This window comes from Drosophila biarmipes, chromosome 2R (assembly GCF_025231255.1).
Source record: "Drosophila biarmipes strain raj3 chromosome 2R, RU_DBia_V1.1, whole genome shotgun sequence".
Classification (NCBI taxonomy): domain Eukaryota; kingdom Metazoa; phylum Arthropoda; class Insecta; order Diptera; family Drosophilidae; genus Drosophila; species Drosophila biarmipes.
Genome location: NC_066615.1, coordinates 15,624,367 through 15,651,132, shown reverse-complemented (window position 1 = coordinate 15,651,132; position 26,766 = coordinate 15,624,367). Strand labels below are relative to the sequence as shown.

Below are 26,766 nucleotides of genomic sequence, written 5' to 3'. Positions count from 1 at the left end.
CCCCGGATCGGTGGTTAATGAAGGAGCTTATCAGCAGCTCTCTCTGGCCAGTTGTATCTCTGTATCCGTATCTGCGCTCTTAGCATCCACATTGGCATCCACTTCTTCGGGCGATTGACCAAAGCATCGGGGATCGCTTGGGTTTCCAGTCCTCAGTCGCTGTGGAGCAGCGCCAGTGTCAAGGTCTCTCGAGTTCAAGGAACGGCCAAAGACACGCGTCATCGCCCAGTCAGTCAGTGGTGGATAGTGGCTATTGGATAGTTAATTGTGCGTTTTGTTTTGCCTGCTTCATTAAACAAAGATGCTGTGAGACGCGGTGTTTGTGTGATTTATAAATGGGTTTTCTTTGGCAGTCGAATGGCTTTTTCCCGCGGCCTAATGATGGCTGAGTGTTGTGGTGGTCTTGGCATAATTTAAAAATCAAAAAGCCAATGAGAGCATTTAATACAGAAGTAAACAAACTAAAAAGTTACTTTTCCGTGCTTAGCCATCTTTGTAGAAGTATCCCTGATTAAAACTATTTTCCAAGAAGTTTATGTTACCAATAACCACGATAAATGCAAGGAGAGCATTTAATAGAGATGTAAACAAACTAAAACGTGACTATTTCGAGTTTCTTAACTGAAATCTTATAATACAAAATGTGTTAAGCCATCTTCGCAGAAATACCCATGCCTAATAGTTGTTTCCCTGAAATGTCTGTTACCAATTCCTCAAATAAAAGAAGTCACCATGCAATTCTTATCAGCCAACTGGTTTGCCTGTAGACTCCAGCCCATTGAAGATTGACTTTCTTAACCTGACGACGTGCATAAATTAAAACACAAACAAACCCAGGCCCTCACACTCACGCAGGTGACAAAGAATGGCAAGTGGGAGCAAAAACAAACTCATTTGCACCACAAAAATATTAAAAGAAAAGGCCAACTTAGACGTGTGTGTGTGTTGGCCGCTCTGTTGTCTTCTGCTTCTTGCCGTTTTAATGTGAAAGCGCTGTTAGCCCGAAACAAACTGCCGCCCCTCCCGCCCCCTGGAAACCCCGAGACCCCTCGAAACCCCACCCCCCGCCAAAAACACCTTTTGCCGCCAATCAGCTGTGAGCCGCCTCGAAAAGAGGTAAAAGAGAGAGGTGGCCAAAAGAGAGAGATGTTCATTTGAATAAGAAACAGAAACAGAAAAAGCGCCTAGCTTTTGGCCGTTCTCGGTGTTGGCCTTAATGGAAACCGTTATGCGCGTAGCGCAGTCGACGCCGACTGCACGCATGCGCATGGCTCTGCCTTTGCCTTTGCTTTTGGCCTTTAAGCCGGAGCGAGCGAGAGAGTGAGCTTGCCGACTTACCAATTTCGCCTTACCAAGTTCTTCAGCTCTGCCGGCGTGGCCAAATCTCAGCGTCGCAGCGGGCAGAGGCAGCGGCGGCGGCGGCGGCGGCGACTGCGGCATCGTCTACACCTGGGCTTGTGGATCTTTTGTGTGAGCTCCACTCCGCAGACGTGCGCAACTGGTCGCGCTCTTAACTTGGTCTTCTGCTCGTCTTCCGTCTTCCGCGACAGCCTGTGTGCCAGTGTGTGCTAGCGGGGCCCAAGGCGTTGCAAGTGTGTGTGAAATAATTGGCCTGACCCAAAGTCCCGAGGCAAGTTCAAGTGCAAGAATACAAAACCAAATAAAGGCCGAAAGGAGGCAGGTTTTCCCAGCCGGCTAACAGTGCTTCGTGTGATTTTTTTGCCATAAAACAAAGGGTAGAATTCCGGAAAAAGGCCGAAAAGAGCCAGTGTCAAAAGTGAAGAAACTCATAAAGCCAGCAGAGTTATAATAACACTCATATGGTGGCAGCGAATTAAAAGAAATGACCCAAAATAGCTGGCCGCAGTGAACCGAACAACGACGTCGACTGGCAGCCAACGCAAGTAAATGCAAAAGATCCGAGACTGAGATACGCATCCGCCAGATACGCCGGCTCTTCTCTGTGTGTGTGTGTGTGTGTGTGTGTGCTTTTGTGCATGGCCCAAAGTAGCTGTGCACTTTCTACCGCGTACAAGTCAATTAAGCGCCAACTCAGCTACATTTTCAGACTCAGCTTCGGATTGGGATGCCGATGCAGAGACAAAAGCCCAGATACAGCGATGCAGATACACAGATACAGAGCAGCCGATAGATGCGCATAACTGCAACTAACTGCACCAGCGCAGGCTGCGAAACAAGAGCAACAAGTTCAAGCGCCGCAAACACGGCCAAAGCTCAAAAACGAGTCCAAAGCAAAAGTCGCTCCTTCTGTGTTGAAATTTATTGAAATTCCTGTAAAATGCCTGCCACAAGAGCTGGCAACAGCAGCGGTGGCAGCCTCGGCAGCAGCTTAGTACAAGTGTTTCAATTGCTCCGCGACTGCCGACTGCTGCTGCTGCTGCTGCTGCTGCTTCTGCTGAGAAAAGGCCAGAGCAGAACTTTGCCTTCTCCAGCTTCCTCGGCCAGTGTTCCTCGTCCTCAGCCTCCCCTGCACCTTGGAAAACGATTTTTGCTTTTCGGTTTAAAGAACTGGTCTGATAGTGGTTATGCCAATGGCCAGGCGAGGGTACCAGGGGTTGGATGGACCACTGAGTGATTAGGGAACCCATTTTTAGGGCTTAAATGGATAATCAATAGACAATTTTAGAAATATCTCTAAGATGAAGAAGAGGACCTACTGGACCTATTTGTATTTAAAGTACATTTTTGATTAAATCAACTTGTAAGACACAAGCATCTATCTCACCTCTTTATTTGCTAGAAGATTGAATAAAATCCTTATCACCACGGCCATCATATTAAGCATTTTAAAAAACAAACTTTTTATTTTTTATAAGGTATACCAGATATACAAGGCCTTTGTCTGGTTTTCTATCCTTTTCGAAAAATTAGTTCATCTTTAATTTTTTTCTACTTCCTCCTTTTTTAAGGTCAGGAGTGATCAAATCGTTTAAAGATAATTTCTTTTTTATAACAAAAGTTACAGCCACATAATCTTGGCTGCAGAAACTAGCTCAGAAGCTATTGGCCACTAAAACCATTTTCATTTTCCAAGCTCCAATCCGTTTCCCCTTTGTTAATGACTTTGCCCGGCGATCAATTTTCCTTAGATGGGTACCACTAGGTCGACTCTGCCCCAGCCGCACACGCTCTTCCTTATTGTTGGAGGCCTGCCAGTCCGCCTGTCTTTGGTCTAAAACGCACTCAGAAGGGGGAAGGAATGGGAGGTGGAGGGGAGCGGCACGTTTGTCTTGCGGCCACAGATGATCTGGCAGTAGGATGCCTGTTGCGTTATTTGCATTTCACGTTCTGGGGGCCGCTCTGGTTTATACAGGTTTGCCGGGGCAGATCTCCTGCCAAGGCGGCCAACGACGAAGACGATGATGATGGGATGATGGGATGTGGGGCTGCGTGGAGTAGCATAAAATGGCTCGGCGTGATTATTGTAATTTGCACTCGGCATTTGCAATTGAGAAATTGCCGTTGATGGTTGCATTGAACCTGCGACTGCAGCTGCCGAAACAATTAGCCGGCCCTTCGGCGACAGGCGATGCGCACGCCTGCCCATCAAGTTTGTGCCTTGAGTCTTTCGTTTTGAGCTAATGAACTGGCCGCCCAGAGATACCGAAACCCCTGGGCCATGGCTGCCCGCAGCTGAGTGGACACAAAATCAAAAAAAAAAGAAATAGAAAAAAGCATATATATACAAACAAAATTTCTCCGAGCTCCGTTTTTGGTAAGCAGAAATGAAAGCAGCGCCAAGCGAGACGCACTTCTTGTTTGATTACACTAGAAACGTGTGTGGTTTCTTTTGAGGAACTAGTTGTAGCACAGCAAATGGCATAATTCTTTTGTTCAACATTGGAAATTACAAGCCGCTGCTGGCATTTCACTTTTCTTTTAGGTAAATACTAAAAAAAAAAAAACACCGAAGCCACAAAGAAATTCGTTGGCTTTCGCTTTTACCGAGGGCAAAATGTGTTTTTAATAACAAAAAAAAACAAATTGTAATTTCACTTTTAACGAGCAAATGAAATTGTCACTGGTATCGAGCCGCCAGTGGAAATTACTTAATTGCCCATAAAGCGAGGTGGAGCCGAGCTGGAGGGACAGTCCCGCAGTTGGCGATTCCGATGGCACGGAAATCATGCAAATCATCCGCCGCTTCTGACCCAGATCCCAGATTCCAGATCCACATCTCGCTCTTCCCAGGCATTCTGGTTATCGCTCACAAATTCATGTTAATTTGCACACAGAGCCAACGCCAACACAATTATACAGATACGCATACCGATATGGCCTGAACGTGACCCAAATACACAAATAGCTGGCCAACATTTTTGAGGCTGCGAAAAGCCAAACAATCGTGGAACTGGACTTGAGATTGTCTAGCGCAAGTGCTGGTCAATGTTTTCAGGTTCGATTCGAGCACTTAATTGCATATATGTTTTATGGCTTCCGTTCATGATTACGGATCTCAGATTCTGGCTTAATTAAAGCTGTTTACCAAGCTGCCTGCCCAGTTCCCCTGGGCCAGGTTCAACGACCGTATTACGCAACTCCCCGAAGAGTCGCTAACAATGAGAGTTACTCTCGAACGCAGCTAATTTCTCAACGCTGCAGAATCGTGACGGGAAGAAAGAAAGACCCGACCAGAAGAACAGAGCCAAACAGAACCGATCGGAGCAGAATGGCCGATCAATGGATGTGTTGTCACCGCAAGATGCCTCCGGGCATGGGCCCAAGTATGCGAGCTATAGACGCGCCTTGTCATCGGATCCCGGAGCAGGTCCAGTTAGCTCCAGCCAACTCATCATCGTCATGGGCTGTCGCCAGTTGCTGGTTCGCTTTCTTTGACTGCTCCGGTTTATGTCATCATTTCTGTACATTTCCCAGCGCTGAACTTTCTTTGCCCGGATCGAACTGCCGGGCTCAATTAGGCGTGTGTTGAACTTGGGCTGGGGCTGAGAACCAGTTGCTAACTGGCCCTGGGAATGGGAAATGGAAAATGCTAGCCCCGGGGTTAAATGCATTTGCGTACGGTTATATAAACGGTGGACAGATTATACAATCAGCTAAACGATTCCCGTTCGGGGCGCTTTCTATGCACACACACTTTTGCTTTCCTTTTGGGGCACTTTAGGCATGACTAAACCAGCAGTCCGGCAGATTACACATACGCCCCGGCTGCCTGGGCAAATGTAGCTCTGTTCGGTTTCTGTTTCTGGCCATGAGTTTTGTTTCGTTTTTGCCCCGTTTTTGCATATGCAAGTCACCGGAGACAGACTTTCACCTACTTGAGTCAGCTTCTACGCACTTGTTGCTTCCACCAGTTCGCCCGCTTCTTTTTCCCCGTGGTTGTTGGGCCGTGCCCATTGGTGTGGTGTAGAAAAAACAAAAATAAATATGGATTCGTTTGGTGATCAATTTGAATAGGGCCGTAAAAACGTTTCACATTTTGTCATGACTCACTTGGAGGGCAGAAGACTTATGCACACTCTTTTTGCAGATGGATGCACAACACACGGATACAGACACCTATACGTACACAGCAGCCAGGGCGGCCGAAGCCTCAGTCCAGAGCCCCAGGAAAAGTAGAGCATCAGCGATAACCCCGGTGAAGATGCCGCGCCCCAGCCTCGTCTTCAGCCTCCTCACACTGGGCAGCCTGCTGCTGCTGGCGATAGACGCCAGTCCCGTCTTCGTGGATAATCCCAGCTTAGCACAGTGTAAGTACCCCGGCTCGCCACTCTCACTGCCCTTATTGAATCATCAGTCGGGCAATCAAGCTTACGGGTGTCAAGCAATTGACGCTCTCACTTAGCTGGAATTGCTCAGCGGGAAGATATTCGACCGCGGATGCAGATACCGATCCCATCGGGCTCTTTCTTCTGCCTCGTTTCCCAAGAACCCCAGCACTTTCTCTCACGTAGGCAATTAAGAGTTTTTTTTCGGGAAGGCACAGCCAGGGGGAGCATCCGCAGTGATTACAATGGAATTAAACGCAGATCCCAAGTAGCCCCACCTTCAACCAGAAGCTGAAAGCAACTGAAGAAAGTATAATAAGCACGTTTCAAATGAAGTAATAGCCATGGGAATAATAAAACAATGAGGTGGTTCTTTTATAGAAAACGAAGTAAAAACACTATTTTAATAATTATTAATCAAAGTTAAAGTAATTAAAGAGAAATAAACAAGAGAAAGACTGACCTGGAAACAATAAACCCTTATGGAATATTTAATATTGGTAAATAGTAAAAAAAAATGTTAGGGACTGGAGAAAATAAGTTTATGATACTTTTATAACTTATATTTTATTACTTCTTTAATGTAAAAGAAGATGTAATCCATGAGCAATGAAAATATGGCACATGAACAATTTGTTAAGCACTGCTAACATTTTTTAGTACTCAGTATCACTTATGAATCTTCAACTTTATGCTTAGTAAATCTAGCTCAGCATCTCGCCTAAACAGCAGCTGGTAGCAATAAACTTTATTGCCAAAAAGACCAAACTCGGCAGCGGAAAACGAAAGACTTAAGCGACGAACTTGGGATCAGAAGCAGAAACAGCGGCAGAGCCAGAGATTTTCTAATGAAAGTAATCAAAATTAATGACAATAGAGACAGGCGTTGCCGGGAACCAAGATTAATTGGGTCACAGCCATTAAGAATCAAATTTATACGCTATTAGCACTTCCTCCGCGGCTCCACGACTCCACGACTCCACACAGCTGCCAATTTGTCTGCCGAAAGACAACAAAGCGCAGCCTTTGAGCGGCCAGCGGAGAGATGAAAATAAGCTACAAAACTTTCATATAAACCGAGGCTGTCCGACTGGCTGGCCAAAGAGCCTCAGAGCCAAACTGGCAAACGTCAGCGAGCAAAAGCAATTGAGGTCAGCCATCAAAGAATGTTGCCATAAAATAAGCAACCAACGCCGCCAGCCAGGCCAGTCCGCCTTGGACACTCGGACGCGGACCGGGAATCCGATTCGGATTCGGAATCGGAATTGGAATCATACTCTTACTCCGGCCAAGAAAGCGTGTGCCGGCGAGCATTTCATGTTTACGACTGGACCGCAGCGGCAACAAAGAAAATATAAATAATGTGGCTGGGACGGGAAGAGCGGAAAGTAAATTTGATGGCAAGTGAAAGGGAAATAAGGCAAACACAACGCGCAGATCGAACCGGGGCCGAACCCTCTTGGTTCTTGGCTGACGCTGACCCACTTACCGGCTGCGCCACTCACCCACAATCGGGCCACGAAAATGTGGTGGTGCCACCGCCACCGCCACCGCCACCGCCGCCGCCGCATTCGCATGCCAAAAACGAATTTCCTACATTGCAATGCGGGTCTCTCCCCCTCCAGCTCCTCCAGCCGCCCCGTTTTACTCGATTCTGGCTGGCTGCTTGGTAGGCCAGGCGAGTGGCTAGCGAAACATATGCTAAGCTGTTGACCCAAAAAGCCACAAAACGAAATGCAAACAGAAACAGAACCGCTGCCGGCTCTTTGGCCACGATCTATGGAACGTGACCGTGGATTCTCGGCCCGAATCCACTTTCCGTCGGATTGATTTTCGGTTTTCGGCTCTGCTGCCCGCAAGTTCGTGCCCTGAGTCATCTGTTTTTGGGCCGCCTTTTGGGGCTCGGAGAGCTCAGGCCAAAAGATCGTGTTAATTGCATAAGAAATGCACGACACTTAACGGCTGAAGTTCAATAAACGCAAAACACCAACGAGGCAGCTGGCAATATTTATTTAAATGCTTTTTAGAAAGGTTAGAGTAGCTGAGGTTTTTGTGACTTAGGTATCGAAAATATAACCTGATTTCTTTGATGGTAAAATAGGGATTCACTTACCAAAACCTCAAAAAAATTACCCTGTACCCTTGGCATTGTTCTATTTAAATATTTAAAATATGTTGAATACGTTAACGACTTTCTACCTAATAAGTTTATATATTTTTGATTTACATGCTTGGTATGCTCGCACATTTACCTTATTTTTATCACACTTCGACTGAGTAATTGGCAGCTCATAAATACGGGAATGCAATTAAAATCCGAAGTTCGCACCTTTCAAAATGCTTTCCAAAGAGGTATTTAAGAAATCGCCTTGGTCGAACGATGCCCGATTTGTTTTCCTTGCATTTAGCAGCCAAAATTAAGCAAAGTGGCTTATTTATGTGCGTGTATTTTAAGCGTTTAGCCTGCCAGCTTGTTAAGTAGATTTATGGCCAAAAGCGAGCAATCAGGACCGCCAGCTGGGCTTTCTTCGGACACTCATGCAGCGCCGAGCTCTCTCGTCCCTGGCCGCGATTTGTCAGAGCCCCGAAACACAAATACCTCTTTGGCCCCGTGCTGCGGCCTGTAATTATATAAGTTCAAAGCTCGAGCTCTCGGATAATTCTCGGCTCGATTACACAATGGCGATGATGACGATGCTGGCGGTTCTTGGCGAAGCCAGAGCCGCAGAAAAGCAGAAATCATAAATAAATAACAATAATGCGGATGGGCTACTGTTGCCTCATCGGGCGGTCTTATGTGTATGTTTTGGCCGGGTGATGATGACGCCCTTCAGCGATCTGGCGGCTTTTATGGGTTCTCCTCGTGCTGGGCTCTTGGCCCTGCCTTTGGGTTCATGTTCGTGTTCGTCTTCGTTTGTTGCCACTTCATTTTCACTTGTGTTAACTGTTTGCCTAACGGTAAAGGCCTGGCTCAAATTGGCGTACAAATTCGAAGGCGTTAATCGCCGCGGCAAACGGAAATGGTGTGGAGCAGTCGATTCGAGTCGGTGGAACGAGAATAGGAATAGGAATCGTATTTGCTTTGTCCCCTTCCCATCCATCAGCACCATCATCATCATTACCGTCACTCTGTGCTACCATTATGCTGATTGTTCTGGTAATTATCTTGCTATTGACAGTCCAATCTGGTCGAAATATCCGTCATCTGCCCTGCATCGTTCGCAAATCGGGACGCTCGGGGGTCTGCATGTTTGCCATCGATTGCATCAAGCAGAATGGCACGCACCTGGGCACCTGCATCGATCGCTTCTACTTTGGCTCGTGCTGTGCGATGAAGGTGAGTAGAAACCCCCTTGGGTTTCCTTGAAGTTGCACTAATTTCTTTTTATCTCTGTCCCCCAGGAGGAAGCCTCGCTCTTTGCTCCAGAGATCAACGACAACAGCATCGACCAGAACACCATTTCGCACTTTGCGCACGAGTCCACCACTCTACCCACCAGCGCCCTCTTTAAGCTAACAACCGAGAGCAGCTTCTCCAGCAGCTCCTCCAGCAGCTCCTCCAGCAGCAGCAGTGGTGCATCCAGCACCACCCACCAGCACACCACCAACGAACTGCTCAAGAACGTCACCCAGTCGTACCTGAGCACCGCCAAACCGGCACCTGTGCGCACCACCAGCAACAACACACTATCAAGCACACGCCGCCCACCGTTGGCCCACACCACCCACAAGAACTCGCACTTTGTGGTGCGCACCACTCTGAAACCCAATGTGGTTCCAACGACAAGTTTTGCACCGACTATTAAGCCACCACGCCGTCGCACCACCACTGCCAAACCGGTGCTAACCACCGCTCCGATTGTGGAGCAGCGCATCGAAACCACCTCGATGCCCACAAAATTTGTGACTTTCCAAATTGTGGAGACAACGACGCCGCCGGTGACAGAACCCACTCGCCAGCAAGAGACAACAACAACCACCACCAGGAGGCACACTAGGCCAACGGGGAGCAGCTCAATGGCAAGCAGGACAACCAGCAAAACAACAACCACCAGCACAACCACAACAACTACAGAAGCTCCACCCACCACAACAAGCACAAAAGCAACCACCCAGCGTCCAACACCACCGCTGCGCACCACCACAGTAAAGCCTCATAAAACGCACTCCAGCCGGAGACCAGCGCCTGCGAAAAAGCCAGTGGGTACGACAACAGCCGCCGTAAATGGAACGCAATCCACAAGAAAGCCGGTGGATAGTCTGGCCAGTAGCAGCACCACTGCGAATGCCACCACAGCCACCACTCTGCCACATCGCAGGCCAGTCATTCATACAAGCAGTAGCACTAGCAGTAGCACCAGCAGCAGTAGTAGTAGCACCACCAGCTCGACATCAACAACCACTGTGGTCAGAGATGAACTGACCAAGAACCGCACCACAACTAGGCTGCCGGAACGCACCACTCAAGCACCGCGGCCCAAGCCAAAACCCACCGGCGAGATTGTCAAGGTTCCGGTTTTGCTGGCTGAGCCAACAACAACCACCGTAACGGCAGATTCATCCAGCAGCAGCAGTAGCAGTCCTTCAAGTAGCACCACTCCTTTGGTGACCAAGAAGAAGCCAACCACCACCACTGCAGCACCAACAACAACTTCAACAACAACCCCCCCAACAACAACCACAACGCCAAAGCCCACTCGGAGATCCACCACAACAAAAGCTCCAACAACAACCACTACAAGGGCCACAACAACCACTACAAAGGCCACAACAACCACCACTAGGGCTCCAACAACCACCCCCACCACTACAACAACAACCACAACAGCGAAGCCCCTGCTCACCACCGAGGCACCCACAACAACAACAACCACCAAAAAGACCGGCCTGATTACCTGGACAGATGTGGAGGCAGAGCCACCGACCAATGCCAGCATTTCGAACGATTGGCAACCTGCAACACCACCAAATTGGATGCCACTGGCCAACGAGACACCTGAAGCGGCAAACAAAACATCCGCAAGCACAGGTGAGTTTGGCCCCACTGAAAGAAAGTTAAATAGGGAATATTCAACTTATAGAAAAAAGTTGTTCTATAATTTGAGACGCATTCTTCCTGCTAAAGGTTATTTTCACAGTGCACCCAATGTCTTTACTAATGCCTGTTTTACATCCTTTCATAGCACCACCCAGTGCCACCGACAAAGTGGTCATCTCGGTGGCCACCAGCGTCAGTGAGGTGGAGACTCATGGGCCGGGTAAGCCGCAGAAGACCACGAAGCCCCCGAAAACCACCAGCACAGCGCGGCCCACAACAACAACAACCACGGTAGCAACAACCACTGCGGCAGCAACAACCACAGTGAAAACCACAGAGGCAGCAGCGAGCAGCATAGAATTAGCCTCATCTACATCATCTTACACGGACCTCAGCAGTGAGGAGGCTTCCAGCAGCAGCAGAACCACCACTAGCACCACCAGCAGCCCAACAACCACAGCTGAAACCACCGATTATAGCGGCGAAGAGCCGAACACAACGACCATCGAGGCTACAGGCAGCACCACCGTGGCACCCGCCAGTGCATTGGAGGGCGTCGATTACAAGGAAGGTGAGTGCCGAGAAAACCCGTTTCCCGCGGGGAGAAATCTATTAATACCTCGTGGCTGACTTTGGCCATAAGACAAAGCCAACGTGCGTGGCCATTAAATTCAATTTGAAGGCTAAACGCTGGCCTTGAGCCAGCATCGGGCTGAAGACCAAGACCAAGAACATCGTCAGAGACATCTTCCGAGACGCTGTCCTGGGCCAGCTCATAAATGATTACACAGGGAGAAAGTACAACTTAAACCAGCTGAGTGAATCTGAAAATCTCTTTCATATCAGAGATCTAAGTTAGAAAGTTAATACCTCGGGGGTTTCTTCCGACTTGTTTCAATTACATTTTGGTAAAACACCTATCTCCAAAAAGTATTTTGACACTAATTTGATTTCCGGGCATTTCACAAGATTTATTTGAAAAGTTTGTGGCAACCAATTAACAAAGTTTCATATCCTAAGAATATTTTCTAAATCAAATCCCTTTTTAAAATATCATCGACTACAATCAACCATAATTTCGGTTACTACAATACCATAAGAAATTCTTTCATAAAGGTTTTTAAAGGCTATGGGAATTTGTACATCCTCATATTGTAGAGCACAGACTTTACAAACCAGCAAAGGTACTGCCAATTTCTCTCCGTGCAAGAACACTCCTAAGCAGGACTTTTGCTAGACGCAGTCCACAGCAATTTTTACAGCAATCATTTACAATAATGACTGCATCGTGTATGGGATCGGGATCGCGTCGGTCATTGTGCCGCCTGGGTCACGTTGTCGGTCGTCTGCCAAAGTCCACCGAAAATAAAAACGAGCCAATCCGAGACCGAGACCGAGTCCGCACCCCTGCTCCCTGCAGCCCGTTGACCGATTTGCGGTGGCAAAAGCAATCTTGATGCACGAATCGGAACGAGTCTCGCCTCGGTTCGGGCCAAGACAAGTTGCCGGCCATAAAGTAGGCCGTTGACTGCCTGCCTTGCGGCTGGCCAAAGTCAAGGACTGGGCGGCTGAGCCTCCTTGGCCAAAGCACATTACATTTGGCCTGGGCCTGGGCCTGGGCTTGGACTTGGGCTCGGGCCGAAATGACTGAGTGCCAGGCGGAGTGATTAAAATGTTTAAGGCCCTGGCGGGCCCATTACTTTAATTGTGACCTGGCGCAGGCCTATTAACCAAGATCCCACTCCCGATCTCCCCTCTCCACTCCGTCAGTCTGCGGTCGTCGCATGTTCCCCGAGCCCCGGATCGTTGGAGGAGCTAATGCCGCCTTCGGACGCTGGCCCTGGCAGATCTCCCTGCGCCAGTGGCGCACCTCCACCTACCTGCACAAGTGCGGAGCTGCCCTGCTGAACGAGAACTGGGCGATCACGGCGGCCCACTGCGTGGACAAGTGAGTAACCTGTGCCATTTCTGGATTCCCCTGCTTATGGATCTGTCTTTCAGTGTGCCACCCTCTGATCTCCTGCTGCGCCTGGGCGAGTACGATCTGGCGGAGGAGGAGGAGCCCTATGGCTACCAGGAGCGACGTGTGCAGATCGTCGCCTCGCATCCGCAGTTCGACCCGCGCACCTTCGAGTACGATCTAGCCCTGCTCAGGTGAGTTGTGCTATATACTGAAGAAAAAGCGTGATAAATCCAAAGAATTTATGTTAAATTTACATTTTTTAATACGAACTTATTTTTTTAATAAACTGAAATATTTAAAGTTAATCTAACAAAATACCTGACATTTTATATGCATTAAGATTTTTGAATTTTAAAATTAAATCATGGCATTTTTTGTGTTTTACAGAGCAAAATTATAGTTATCATTTTTACTACTATTCGATTTTATTTAATTTTCAAAGACAAATGAAGACCTAAAGACCTAATAAGTTTACCAACCCAATATTATTATCGGTATTAGTTCTTTGCGTGTATGTTTTTGAATTTAATTTTGATTTTTAATACGACATTTTTTATTGAAACCATATCATCAGTGTAATCAGTTTTACGACAGCATTAAGTACAACTTCCGTTTCCCGGCAGGTTCTACGAGCCCGTCGTCTTCCAGCCCAACATCATTCCCGTCTGCGTGCCCGACAACGACGAGAACTTCATTGGCCAGACAGCCTTCGTCACCGGCTGGGGCCGCCTCTACGAGGATGGACCCCTGCCCAGTGTGCTGCAGGAGGTGGCCGTGCCGGTGATCAACAACACCATCTGCGAGTCCATGTACCGCTCGGCGGGCTACATCGAGCACATACCGCACATATTCATCTGCGCCGGCTGGAAGAAGGGCGGCTACGACTCCTGCGAAGGTGAGTAATGGTCGCACGTTGGCGGAACTTCTGTAAACCACTCTCTCTTCCCTTCCACCAGGCGATTCCGGTGGCCCCATGGTGCTGCAGAGGGAGGCGGACAAGCGGTTCCAGCTGGGAGGCGTCATCTCGTGGGGCATCGGCTGTGCGGAGGCCAACCAGCCGGGCGTGTACACCCGCATCTCGGAGTTCCGGGACTGGATCAACCAGATCCTGCAGTTCTAGATCACGCCCCCAACCCGGTCCTTAGTGAATGCCTAGCACGTCTTCCCCACAAACGGCATCGGAACCCAACTCAGACTCGGACTCGTGCTCCGGTTATGGCTGCGGGGACAGGTCACCGGATCAGATCGCCCATAACCCGAGCAACGATTCCAGTTGCCACCATTTACCTCCACCTGCCCGCACAGCAACCACTGAACCAGAAACTGATACTTCCATTGTCATAATCGTAATCTAACACTTAGCGTTGCCTAGCCTAGCCCTAAAACTAGTTAGTGAATGTGATTAAGCATGGATCACTGTAGCAGTCACGGCTCATGAAGCGTCACTCGATTGGACGTCTAATTTATTCCCATTTGCTGTACATAATTTTCTAAATTATTGCATAACATTTACACCTAGCTTTAGTCCTATACAACATTAACTTAGGGGACTCGACGGCGGTTGGGTCCTTCGGTAGGGCATCATTATCACGTAAGTCGCTTCTCCCGGAACCGAACCGAACCATGCGGCAGAAGCTATTGTAATTTTATTTTATAACGTACTGTAATTATTTATTTATAGCAGCTTATGCACTACAAAATTAATTCAATTAAAATGTTTGAAACAAACAAAGTGTGCTTGTGTTTTGCTTTCGGGCGGTTTTTGGGGAGTAAAAAAATAACTTGTGGATGGAGTTTGGCAATGGTGAACTCATTTCTCGCCAGCTCAATCTTATTATATTTTATTTTAAAATTAATATAACTAGTTTGCTTCTTCTATAATGCATCGTATAAGGTTGCTGTCAACGGTAAGCCAATGAGCTAAATTGGTTGCTATCTTGGGTAGATAAAGATGCGAGAAATTCAAGCAACATGTTGCGCAACATTTATTTAATGAATGTAAAAACAAAAGCGCCACCGTGGCCGAAAAGGGAAGCTCTTCGTTTCGTACGCAGCGCCCTCTAGCGGTACTCTCTCAGACTAAATGATGCAGACAAAATTAAGTCCCTTGAAGGCCGCTTGGTGTCGCCACTGAGAAATGTCGAAAACAATGCACAGTCAAACCTCCTTATGATCAATGCCGTTCGTCAACGTTTTTTTAGGGTCCATTAAGAGCAGCTTGAATTACCAAGTAAATTTTACACGCAAGAAAACACCTGTATTTTCCTTAACATTAAAGTCATATTTATTTGAATAATAGTTACATATTTAATCATTTAAAGTTTAGTTCTCGTATTCTTCGACTATTTGACTATAAACCGGTTGATTACTACAACAATCTATACTTGCATTTGCTTTACATTTAGTGTTTAGTTAAAGTGACTAAGTTTTGGGCTACTCTTGCATTGCTGTGTGAATAGATTCGCGTCTAGTGTTGCTTCGATTGATAGTTGTAATGATACACTTGTCTGACTTGTACTTGGCTTGTGTGGAAAGGCTTAAAAGTAAAATACATGATACCCTACTAAGAACGAACTGCGGATGGAAACGGACAACCCTGTGGAGGGGGGCGGTTTCGGAGCGGGAATATTGCACAGTCCAACGGCTGACGCTCCAGACAGCAGACTACAACCAGACGAGGAAGCCCCAAACCAGAACGGCCAGCGTGAGTCCCACCTGGAGGCCCAGAGTGAGGGTGAAGGCGAAGTACAGGAAGGCGAAGATGACCACGTAGCCCGCGTAGTACAGCACATTGAAGCTAAGGAAATATAAAGGGTTAGGAACTGGCTTTGGAAAGGTAAACCCTCCATACGTACACCTTCCAATAGTTGCGGTGCCATTCCGTGGTCACTGCCGACTCCTTGAAGTAGAAGCGCCGGATGCCTATCAGACAGCGATCGATGAACTCCGACCAATCGCACTGGCTGGCATCGAAGTTATAGCGCTTCCGATCGCTCTCTGGTATTAAGGCTGAGATACGCAGCGCATTCTTCAGCGAGTAGCGGAAGTCCTTGTCCAGGAAGTAGTCGAAGGCCTTGGTTCCCTTTTGGAACACACGCATGTACTCGTAGGCTCTGAAAGGGGTGAAAAGCAAGTGGATCAATAAAGCTATCACAGCTTAGTTGTACTTTTTGTGGTTCCTTATAATTCCCAAGTGGTTTTTCGGGTGAGTTAAAAACCTTGCTTTTTGTATTATTAAAACTAGGTATCCTTTTATCTTTTCACATACTGACTGAAATTATCGGTAGTACTTACGTGTGCTGCGGCATTCCGATTCCGAAGAGCTTCTCTGGAATGATGAAGACCATTGCCGGCAGCAGATGGAACAGATAGAAGAACAGATTGTAGCGCCAGCCATTGCGCAACTTCGTCGCCGGCTTCCAGACGAAACTATTGGGCGGATGCCGTTCCACGCTGTCGTTGATGATCGTGCAGAACTCGGCGAGGTTCAGGGGATTCACCTCCCCCGAGGTGCAGTGGATGATCTCCGGCTGCTCCACCTTCCGGGTGCCCACGTACCAGCCCATGACCAGCGATGAGTTGATCACATAGTCACAGGGTATGATGTCGATCACAGCATTAGCATTACCGCACATGGTACGGAAAATTCCCTTCACAAAGCCGGCCAAGAAGCCCAGGTGGCCAGAGTTCGCATTGCCCACCCAGCCCTTCATCGGGTGCTCCAGGGTTCCATAAACTGCACGGATGAGTTGGGACATAGGTTGAGAGTACCTTTAATATTATTTGAGAAACCCACCAATCGATGGCCTAACTATGGCTGCTGGCAGTCCGGACATCTCGGCCATCAGCAGGTTCTCCGAGAGGTTCTTGGTAAACGTGTACGTGTTGGGGTGATCCCGGATGTAGCCCTTGCACTTCTGGTCGGTGAAGTCCTCCCAGGCGGAGTCGTCCTCGGCCATCTTCATCATCTCGTAGGGATCGAACTGTGACTTGTACACCTCCTCGGCAATCAGGCCCCGGTTGTTGCTGTTGCAGAAGGCCGTGGAGCAGTAGATGTAGGCGGCCAGCTGCTTCACCTGCTTGGCCAGCTCGATGGTGCGCATCGTTCCCGTGAGATTGGTGCGAATGGCGGTGCGCAGCGGCGAGCTGAACTTTATGGTGGCGGCACTGTGGTAGATCACATTGACCCGGTCGATCAGCTCCTGCAGCAGCTCGGGCCCGAAGCCGAAGTTCGGTTCACTCAGCTCGCCCACCACAGGGACCACCTTGGACAGAGTCTTCTCTGAGTACTTCTCGAAGATCTATTAAAAAGTAAGGGAAGAGGGGACAAATAAATGAGGAAAATAAAATATTTATAATCGAATTTACGGCTCTAAATTGCAGGCTAATAAAAATTTAATGTGAATGCCCGATGATTATTCTGTATAAAACAGCTATACAGGATGTATCTTCTTTTATGTGCGAATAACTATAACTACTAACTGATTTCATGGCTTTTAGTTACAAATAATTAAAGTTTAGTAATCTATTTAGGTTACTTAAAGGCAGGTCTGAGCAGTACACTTTTCTGCCTGTAGACACGGATGTTGCAAATTAATTTCACTGCCGTCTGGAGGTCGTGTTGAACCATCCACGCCCACATTGTGCCCAACAAATTATGATTGTTAGCGTTGAGTGTTTTCTTCTGTATTTTTACCTTTTTGGGAAACACTCGTAAGTGAGCAATTTCTAAAGCAAACAACGTTTGCTGTTAGCTGCTTTTTGTTACGCCATTAAAAATGCGTTTAAAAATATAATTAACAATATGTGAAGAGGCTCGTAAGAAAACAAAGGGAGAGAGCCAACATAATGGTATGACTCGCTTTGTTGGGGCGAAGATTTAGGTACCATACTTTTCGGGTATGCAAAGTCTTTCAAAAGAGTGTAAGTGGAACTCAAAGGCAATGACTTTCTAATTTAATTGTGATTTTCGGTTAATTAAAAAGTGCTTTGCTAGGAAACACATTATTTAAAAAGAAACATATGGACTGACCTAATATAAACAAGAATTAATGAATAAATTAAACAAACTTGTAAAAATCTTTTAGAAAATTTAAGAAAGAGTACCTTTTACTAACTTTTAGTACACAAAACAGCCGAAAAAAAGATCATAAAAACCACCGGCTTGAAGCGGAAGAGGTCGGAGAGGTTACGACTTTGACAAATTAGCGCTCCATAAAGAGACCCGTAATTGGCTCTAATGATGGCCCATGTAGACGGCACGTCGGGGGCAGATCCGTGTCAGGGGGCGTGGCCGGTGCTGCCCCCCTTTTAGCAGTCAGCAAAAAAGGCAAGAAAACGACACTAGACTTACCGGCTTCTGGAGCAGTCGACGAATCCGCTCGTTCGGATCGAACTTGCGCTTGCCGCGGACCAAGACATAGATGGTTCCGATGTCGGGATGTGTGTCCAGAAGAGCCTCTATGAGGACGGTGCCAAGGAATCCAGTGCCGCCCGTGACGAAGATGTTCTTGTGGGCGAAGAACTCCGGAATGGTCAGCGAGGTGCTCAGCTGCTGACCGTTGACCCGGAGCTTTCCGTTCCCGATGCTGTTGTTGTTTTCCGGGGAGGAGGTGGTCTTGGTGCCGCCATGTTCCGTGATGACAGCCATCGTATAGGGCTCGAGATTCGTCGGCGGCGCCAATTTGCAGCTGAGATTCCAAGTCGGTTGGGCAAGCTGGGGAGGGGAAATGAAACAAGGAAGCGCGCCGTGACATCGGTTAGTTCAAGTTCATTAATGAATATAAAACACCAAACTGAAGCCGGCGATCGAGGGCAGAGCCGAGAAAACCAGCTAGACTCCTCAGTGTGTCAAGTTGAGCTGGCGGCGGAAGTGCATCATAAATCTGTTATCAAAATTAGATGGAAGTGGAGTGCACACGAGGCGGAAAGCAGACAACCTCACTGGGTTAATGTCCAACGAAATTAAAAGCTGAATATGCGAGCTTTCCACACTTTCCTAGTTCAGGTGCAACTTCAAAGGCAAAGCGATTGCTTAAGATAAATCGGAAATAGTCACAGAAAAGTAGGAAAAGTAAGCAGCAAAATACTCAAAGAAAGTGGTGCGAGTTTAGAGTGCTTGAAGCTTATTTTATAATAAGTCAATCTGTGATTGATACTTACACAAAACTAAGGGTATTCTATTTGTCCAAAATATAAGGAACCCCTTCCTTTACAATTTATTTTCTATATTTCTGATACACATTATGATAATCCGATAATTTTAAAGTAGGTCACAGCTGTCCTCGATTTTTCTGTCCAACTGGGCTAGCATTGCCTTTTACTTCCTGGGAAAAGGTCATCAGTGTACTCATAATATTCCCAGTTTGCGAAGCATTCAGTTCACAAAATTTCGGTCAATCACTTTTGGAGTTAAAATTTTGTAGCTTTCAAAATTGAAAATTTCAAATTTTAGTCCGGAATTTTATTTTCAGACACAGACCCACACAAGCAGCCGGTAAACGCATCCAAATTTTTAGTTTTTGAAATCGTTTTTGCAAGATGAATACCACTTTTAAAGTGGCTCGGATGAGCCTGAATCGGTGTTGGCGATTCGCTAGCAATAAGGCGAGGAGTCCAGTTCCCAGTTTGCGGCGATTGCCGGTGGCCTCCGGCCAAAGGCGTCGCTTTGCCGATCGGTATACCTTCGACGACAAGACCCAGGAGCAAATTGAGGGCATGAAAAGGAATGTGGATGAGGCTGAGGTGCCCAAGGAGTCTCCCTGGCGCGATGGCGAGTGGACTGCCGATTTTCCCGAGCGTCTGGATGAGCTGGGCTACGAGTCGCACTGCAACGATCGCCTGTACATAGCCAAGAACAAGTTCCGTCACGAGCAGGAGCAGTACAAGATGGAACGCGAAGAGCGTCGCGAAGAGGCCCAGAAGAGGATCCAAAGTCACTTCGCCCACAACAGCCAGCAACCGGACCAGGACACCGTTCGCCGGCGCACCATTATGCAGGATCCCGCCGACCATCAGAGGAGACAGGAGGCCATCATCGAGCAGAATCGCCGCAAGTGGCAGAGTCGTCCGGAATCGAGGAGGGAGACGAATACCTCGGGCATTACCTATCGTCCCGAAGCCCGTAAGCAAAGGTACATGGAGGAGCAGTTGCAGAGGCAGTCCGAGCAAGCCGAGGAAAAGGAAGACAGTGCCACTGTGGTCTACGATCCCAATCGTCCCACTGCTGAGTGGATGAAGAGGCAAAAGGACGCGGACGAGGCGCAGTACTGGCACTCCTGGCACACCTGTCCCAGTTCCCGGGAGCCGGAGACCACGGAGGAGGTGAAGCCCCACCTCAAGCGCAAGAAGGTGGTGGGCATTCCGCCCTCCTATCCACGGGACTACCAGCGACGTGGCTATCACCAGATAGTGCCGCCAGTACTGAAGGCCAAGACCATAGTACTACTGCCCAAACGACGACCCTCTGGCATCGACAAGCAGTTCCACAAGTTTGCCCGGAAACAGGCCACACTTTGGCATCAGGATTTTCAGGAGCCCAAGGACAATGCCGAACCCGTGACGAAGCCCCAGGTTCTGCCCGAGAAGCAGGGCAAAAAGAAGCCCAAGAGGAAGGAGGATCGCCGATCTGTGGAGCCCCCACGATTCCGGATGGTCGTCAAAACCCGTACCCCCGTTCCCCGTCCCTCGACCCCCGTGTGCAGCTATTCCGGACAGCTGGACGTGCCACCGGCAATCGCGGGACCCAGTGTCTACATGGGGTCCCTTCGTAAACCCGCCCCCGAGGCCTGGCGGACCTTCTCCACTGCCAGCACCCAATGAATGAGAGGTTACTTCAGGTGGCAGGACACCAAGACAGCGTTGTGAATTGCCCTTTTATCCAGAGTTAATTTTTGCATACATTTATGAATACATTTTGCTGAGCTCCTCGCGGGGCTCTGGGATATTATAGTATACTTTAAAATGACTGACTTTGCTACAAACTTGTTAAGCCCGTACTGGGGGTTTACCTTAATGGAAAAGGAAAAATTTACCAGGAAAATTCCCTTGCGGGAAGTGATCAGTAATTTAGTACTGTAGTTAGATGAACCGAATTGATCAGATAAACAACCTGATAGCCATTAGTAAACAAGTAATTATCTCTGAAGTAATGGCAAATTAAAACCGACGCGTGTAGCTGTCATAACAATAAAGCAGGTATATAAAACGTGTTTATAACGTGTGATAAAAGTTAAGATCGTAATATAGGGGTTGCCATAGTTCTGGAAAAGTTTAATTTGATAGATTGAATTTGTTTTTCACACAGCAATAAAAACGTTGACCAGCACTGTTAGGAAAACCGACTGAAGAATTTGACACTAATTTTAACCTTTAAACTTTCCCACACTCAAGCCCAATTAACCTTTTACTTTAATCACCAGATAGATACATAGATTAGAGTGGCCAAGCTCACATTAATTAATACCCAAAACTTTCGAGTTGCCAGTCCGCCGCAATTAAACCCATGGCCGTTGCCCAACACTGCTAACTGTACTTTCCCGACCAACTGCAAGACCATTCACATACCGCCTTTTGTCCGCTCCCTCGAAAACCATCAATAGCTCGACTAATTAATGGCAAATGACGCGTATATCCGAAAAAAAGAAACCGAAAAGCCTCGGCAGAAATAAAAAAGAAATCAAACCAAGGTATAACCGATGTAGTTAGATCTCGCACGCGGAATTGCCCAAGCTATGTGCACAGGTGGAAAACATAATTAACGAAATGCGTAACGATTTGTTGGAGGAGAGATTAATTTGGAACCTTTTCGTGTGATTCCAAATTTGTGTCAAGGCCGCCCGGCCTTAGATCTCAAGTGGAGTTGTCCGCCTAGGAGGAGGAGACCTATGGGCCCACCAATACTATCCAATACTATAAATACTCGGAGTTTGGCCGGACCAACAAAAAGAAAAACGCTCGGCCCAATCAAAATGCACGGTCACGGTCAGATCTCAGTTGATCTCTAGAGCTGTCGTCGTGCTGCGTTGTCTTCGTATGCAGATGAATCCAACGGATCGCGCATCTCACAGATATCTCCACGCGTATACAGTTGCTAAAGTGGCGCGTTTTCTGTGTTTTTTTTGGGGGGCTAACACCCATGCGCTAATTGTCCAGCTTGTAATTGACCAACTGACAGATCGGACAGCCCCCCAAGAAACCTTCGCTGACTGCTCCTGACTCAACACATTTTTTCAATGGCATTTCGCTTTCGGAAACGAGCCACCATGTGGCCCGATCGGGTACCCAGAATTATGCAAATGATTTCTTCTGGATCTGAGACAGAATGCCGCCAGTTTGGCCAACATTGAATCGATCGGAGTTAACTGGTTTCGGTTGCTCTTGGCCTGGCCCCCATGGCATGATTTGCATTTAATTTCCTCGAACTCGGGCCACGGAGATTCATCGCCATTTTGCCCTGGCCCAGCAACATTTTTGTCATATTTCTCACTTATCTCGAATACCTTTGTTTGCCTTCGTAAGGTTCTTCGCTAGATTGGGCCAACAGGTTTTTAGTTAGGGAACTTGGGAGTGACAGCTCCAATATTGATGGTCTCTGGGAGGGCTAACAGATCGTTGAACTTGACATTTTTGGTGGGCTACATGAATTGGGACAAAGACCTTGAATTTAGCTAAATATTATTGGTTTGTTGATAATATATATTTGAATAGATTATGGTGGACCCTGAGAAGATTTAATTGAAAGAGCTTAGCCTTTTTAAATAATAATTCTTAGAAATGGAAAGGAAGCTTTAGAATATCTTTCTTTTCATCTACTCTTTCTATTTTTTTTAAATTATTGAATGTATCCGCAAAGAAGAATGCAATGAAGCTTAGAAACATCTGAGTTGTCGAGGGGTTGTACCCATTGCTCACCTCCTATTTTGCATTTTTTATGGAGAAGCACATGGGCTATACTATATATAAATAAACAATATATACAGATATTTACAGATATAGCTGCGGCTGTATATATGCCCTAAGATTTGCATAATTTTGCTACGTCTGCGCTTCGCTTTGTTCGTAATTTCTGTTTAGACAAATGACCGAAGCCCAGCTGGGTCTTTGGTTGCCCTCGTATGGGTGGGTATCTGTGTGCGTCGGAGTATATACAAACTGTTTCTGCATATTAAATATTTGGAAATTTCTTTTGCCTGCTCAAAATGGCAAATATCGCGTTTCGAGCCCTAGGCCAAATAGAAGCCCTAATGGACGAATTATAAAAAAATTAACCACCTTAGCTGAGCAACTGTGGCTGCTGGAGGTGAGGGTATACTCTAACTGTGACGAAGTTTTGGGCTTTGTTTATGACCAAAGATCCATTTCGGTCACTTTCTATTTTACGACGAGCAGATCTCTCTCATCTCAGTTGGCGCCATTGATTTCTCTTCATGTGCTGTTATGATTTGGTTCCATTCAAATCGATTTGACAGTCGTTTTGCTTTATCTTCCTTCCGCCTTGGCAACCAAATGTGTAACAATAATGCTGTTTTGTTTATGCTAGGCATGAACGTGGAGGGGAATTCGATTCAATGCGCCATAAGCCCCGAGCGAGGAAAAAAACGTCGAACAAATAGCACTTGCGCCGGGCATTAGCTTTAAATGGCGGTGTAGACCTTAACATTGAAAGTGCCACCCAATAAACAGGCAAAGAGCAATTTTTGAAATTTAAATTCTATTCATTGACAATCAAAAGACTTAAGGAACGAACTTGGTTGAAGGGGTGCAGCCAAAGGACTGAAGAAACGAACTTGTGAGGGGGAATGCAATCAAAAGACTCAAGAAACGAACTTCATCTCGGCCTGTTACTTTGCTTTCAATGTTTGACACCTGCAATTTTTGTCGTTTAGGTTGTTATGCCCATTTAGAAATTCTACACAACAATTGTCTTATTTGTAATTTTAGAAGTTTGGCAAACCGGTTGGCGGCACAAAATCCGATGTGAGCCAAAGAAAAAACATCATAAATTGTGGAAGAAGTGCCTGACAGAAATTAGCCACGCGTCACATCCAGAAACTATAAAATTAAGTATTAATAAGAGCTTTTATCTCTGGACAAGTTCTTGAATGTGTAATCATAACAACGCTTCTTGTTTGTTTTGCTGCCCATGAATTTTCCAGCGCTCGCTGGAAAAACCGCATGGGAAAACTTACTCAATCGGTGTCGCGAAAAACTGAACCAACTGAAAAACACTCACACACACACGAACTGCGGCCAAGAGAGCGGCTGAGAGCGAGGAAAACTGGAAAAGCTATGAAAACAAACATTTAAGTGAAAATCGAAGAGCTAATTCAACAGCTTTTCCAATGGTCTTCCCGCAAGCAAGCCAAATAATGAATAAAACAAATCTAATGTAAACTCATTTTGCACTCTTCCAGCAATTCAGAACTCTTTCGTCACTTCCGCCCGGATTGTTTGGCAATTGACTCGCAATCGACGCGATTGTTATTAGGATTATTTTGTTTTATTATCGATTGCAGCACCCAGCGGGCCGTTTCACTTTGCACTTGATTTAAAAGTTATGGAGCACGACTTCGGGCAGATGTTAAGGCGAAGTGCAAACTAACCAAAAGTGTCGGGGGGCGATGGAGAGATCGGGGGTTGGTCACTGAGGAGGATCGATCCGCTTTTAGCCAACTTGCTGCCAATGCCGACGCACGCTCACTGAAGACTGAAATAGTGCGATCGCAGCTAGTGCTGGAAAGCACTCACTCGCCAGTCTCTGGGCCTCCGAGCCGCTGAGTTTCAGCTCGCCCAGACTTCGGGGCCCGCAATGAAAATCGGAACAGAAAACAATCAAGAGCCAGGCCGAGTCACAAAACGCGCTAACTCAGCAGCCAGGCAAAAAATAAATCCACGAAAAAACACTGAGCGAGCTTTGAGTGGCCAGCGAAGCAGCGATGTTTGACGTTTTGGTAACTGAGAAAGCCGCCTCTCCAAACTGTGGCTATTGCTGGATCTATTACGAGTGCGTGGTATCTGTTGAGTGGATCTGGCACTGCCATTCCGACTTGGGTTTCGAGTGATTTCGGCTAGCCTCCTGAGCCAAACAGGAAATCTGCTGGTACGCAGTCGCATAAAACGCGAAATAACAGCTAAGTTATCAGTACAAGGCTTCCAAAATGTATCTATAACCCATCTAAACAGCATTTCCTGATAAGATTCTATAATATTTTAACTTATATTTCAAAAACTTGCTGTTTGTTTATGTATCAAACTTATTTTACTGCAAGTTCTTAAGGAAGATATCAGTTTGTAATGCTTCATGTATGAATTGAAAATGTTTCTGTTTATATTTATTTGGAAATCACTTCTAAAACTTTGCTTTTCAATAAACCAAATATACCAGTTTACCTTAATAACCCATCATCATAATATTTAAAGTTATAAGACTTACCTAAATTATTTTAGTTTACTTTTGCAATGCAATCCCAAGAAATAAATATATTTAAGCTATTCAGTTTTAAATCGTTTTCAGTTTTAAGCTCTGGAACTCTCTGCACTGCAATTACACAAAGTACAAAATGGCAATTGATATTTCGAGCTCCGAGTAAAAAATATATAGCACTAAAAATCCCCTTTTCAATTGTAGCCAATTATGCAGAGTTTTCACTTTGCCACCACGCTTCCTGTTCTTTTGTTTTCAGTCTGCTGACATCTCCAGTTTATTAAGGCCAGGCAATGAGTACATAAATTCAGCTGACTTTGATAATTTGATTTTGGTGTCAATGAGGGCGAAACAAGGTAGGAAAATTACAGGTGGACCGCATGAGGTGTTGCCAATCACGTTATTCATTGTCTAATTATGCAAAACGAAATGTTCGGTTGATTGATTGATGGCCCCTCGATATCTCGAATGCGAAAATTCAAATCAGTGGGCGGGGCTTTACAAAGCAGTCGGCTATAAGATATTTCATCTCCACGCGGAGACAAGCTTTCTAAGCTCTTTCCCCTCTGACGGGTTCAATTGCAGTTGACCTAGATGTTACTAAAACAATGAAAATAAAATGGAAAAGGTGTATAGTACTGAGCCAGAGTTGTAGGCCCACGAAACAACAAGCACAACGCCTCTGGAGGGTACACACCTGAGCAGTAATTACAGGTACGCGGGGTACGACTCTTCGGTTAACCGAAAAAGAAATGTCAAAATTGGCAATAATTTAAACGACACGCGAGGAGAAGATGCCTATGTGGTCGAAAACAGGGAAGAAGGGACGGAAATGGAGAAAAATATGAGGAAGAGGAAACTGCGGTGGAGAATTAGCATTTCGAATGGATGAGTCCCCTGATAAGTAAGAGTGAAAACACCTGTCAATTGCAATCAATTAAATTAACATATTTAAGCGCACAGAAAAAAAGGTTGAATGAAATAAATCAGTTTATATTCATAATCCTTAAAAATATGGTTTATTCGTTATCATATTCTAGACATTGTTTTAAGATTACAAATCTTTTAACTATTTATTTTGTACCTTGTAAAAATACTTAAAGTGTGCTTCTCTACATTTGGAGTATATAACATAAGTTTTTGTCAAACATTGTTTGCAAACATTTTCTTTCAGTGTACACAAAAATCTCCATTACCCATTGTTGGCTATTTAAAAACCCCATATGCGCTAACTTTATTTGCCTTTGTCGATTTTCTCCCTACTCTATCGCAAGCGAAGCCGCAAACAAATCAATCAGGCTCATTAGCAATGCAATCGCAATCATATCGATCTCAAGTGCCTGCCAACGTGTCTTCAATTTGACTTCCCTATAAAAGCAACGACACCCGACCTCAGTAGCAGGAAAACCGCAAAAAAGGCTCTTGTTAGTTAATCGCCTTTCCACTTAGTCAGCGCTACTTGGCTGCCAGTCTTGACGGCTGGCTGGGAATTTTCATGGCCTGCTCACATTTTTTTGTGCCCCGTCATCGCCATTCGGCTGCAGTGGAGCAGGTTGAAAAGCGGCGCTGAAGATGGGGGATCTCGAGGAGTTAT

At 46.4% G+C, this 26,766-nt stretch overlaps 3 protein-coding genes across 7 annotated transcripts; 2 read left to right on the top strand and 1 right to left on the bottom strand.

The window, feature by feature from the left end:
• The first annotated feature begins 164 nt into the window (after nucleotides 1–164).
• On the top strand, nucleotides 165–14,457 carry LOC108036613 (mucin-5AC). Of its 4 annotated transcripts, none has more exons than XM_050887778.1 (9): nucleotides 165–267; nucleotides 5,510–5,729; nucleotides 8,927–9,084; nucleotides 9,150–10,776; nucleotides 10,931–11,356; nucleotides 12,556–12,733; nucleotides 12,787–12,939; nucleotides 13,372–13,643; nucleotides 13,705–14,457. In XM_050887778.1, the coding sequence occupies exons 2-9, from the start codon at nucleotides 5,510–5,512 to the stop codon at nucleotides 13,866–13,868; spliced, it is 3,198 nt and encodes a 1,065-aa protein (XP_050743735.1). In that variant the 5' UTR covers nucleotides 165–267; the 3' UTR covers nucleotides 13,869–14,457. The 4 variants fall into 4 exon arrangements, with proteins under 4 accessions (XP_050743735.1, XP_050743736.1, XP_050743734.1 ...); XM_050887779.1 differs by having other exon boundaries at nucleotides 182–306; XM_050887777.1 differs by lacking the exon at nucleotides 165–267 and adding an exon at nucleotides 1,502–1,630.
• A 551-nt stretch (nucleotides 14,458–15,008) lies between these two features.
• LOC108036533 (putative fatty acyl-CoA reductase CG8303) lies at nucleotides 15,009–25,329 on the bottom strand. 2 transcript variants are annotated; one of them, XM_050887780.1, is made up of 6 exons: nucleotides 25,182–25,329; nucleotides 18,102–18,464; nucleotides 16,545–17,049; nucleotides 16,043–16,484; nucleotides 15,604–15,861; nucleotides 15,009–15,545 (listed from the first exon to the last, which is right to left on the bottom strand). In XM_050887780.1, exons 2-6 carry the CDS (start codon nucleotides 18,396–18,398, stop codon nucleotides 15,413–15,415), a joined length of 1,635 nt encoding a protein of 544 aa, XP_050743737.1. In that variant the 5' UTR covers nucleotides 18,399–18,464; nucleotides 25,182–25,329; the 3' UTR covers nucleotides 15,009–15,412. The 2 variants fall into 2 exon arrangements, with proteins under 2 accessions (XP_050743737.1, XP_016968246.1); XM_017112757.3 differs by lacking the exon at nucleotides 25,182–25,329 and adding an exon at nucleotides 24,352–24,500.
• On the top strand, nucleotides 19,070–20,715 carry LOC108036534 (uncharacterized). Its single transcript, XM_017112758.3, has one exon. The coding sequence runs from the start codon at nucleotides 19,289–19,291 to the stop codon at nucleotides 20,567–20,569; it is 1,281 nt and encodes a 426-aa protein (XP_016968247.1). The 5' UTR covers nucleotides 19,070–19,288; the 3' UTR covers nucleotides 20,570–20,715.
• Nucleotides 25,330–26,766: the final 1,437 nt, after the last annotated feature.

Excerpts from the sequence above, each read along its gene's own strand:
- LOC108036533 (XM_050887780.1), bottom strand. The coding sequence starts at position 18,398 with ATGGCTGTCATCACGGAACATGGCGGCACCAAGACCACCTCCTCCCCG. Across the intron at positions 17,050-18,101 it reads GTCGACTGCTCCAGAAGCCG|ATCTTCGAGAAGTACTCAGA; the intron begins GTAAGTCTAGTG and ends ACTTTTTAATAG. Across the intron at positions 16,485-16,544 it reads CATAGTTAGGCCATCGATTG|TTTATGGAACCCTGGAGCAC; the intron begins GTGGGTTTCTCA and ends TCATCCGTGCAG.
- LOC108036613 (XM_050887778.1), top strand. The coding sequence starts at position 5,510 with ATGGATGCACAACACACGGATACAGACACCTATACGTACACAGCAGCC. Across the intron at positions 11,357-12,555 it reads GGGCGTCGATTACAAGGAAG|TCTGCGGTCGTCGCATGTTC; the intron begins GTGAGTGCCGAG and ends CCACTCCGTCAG. Across the intron at positions 12,734-12,786 it reads GCGGCCCACTGCGTGGACAA|TGTGCCACCCTCTGATCTCC; the intron begins GTGAGTAACCTG and ends TCTGTCTTTCAG.
- LOC108036534 (XM_017112758.3), top strand. The coding sequence starts at position 19,289 with ATGAATACCACTTTTAAAGTGGCTCGGATGAGCCTGAATCGGTGTTGG.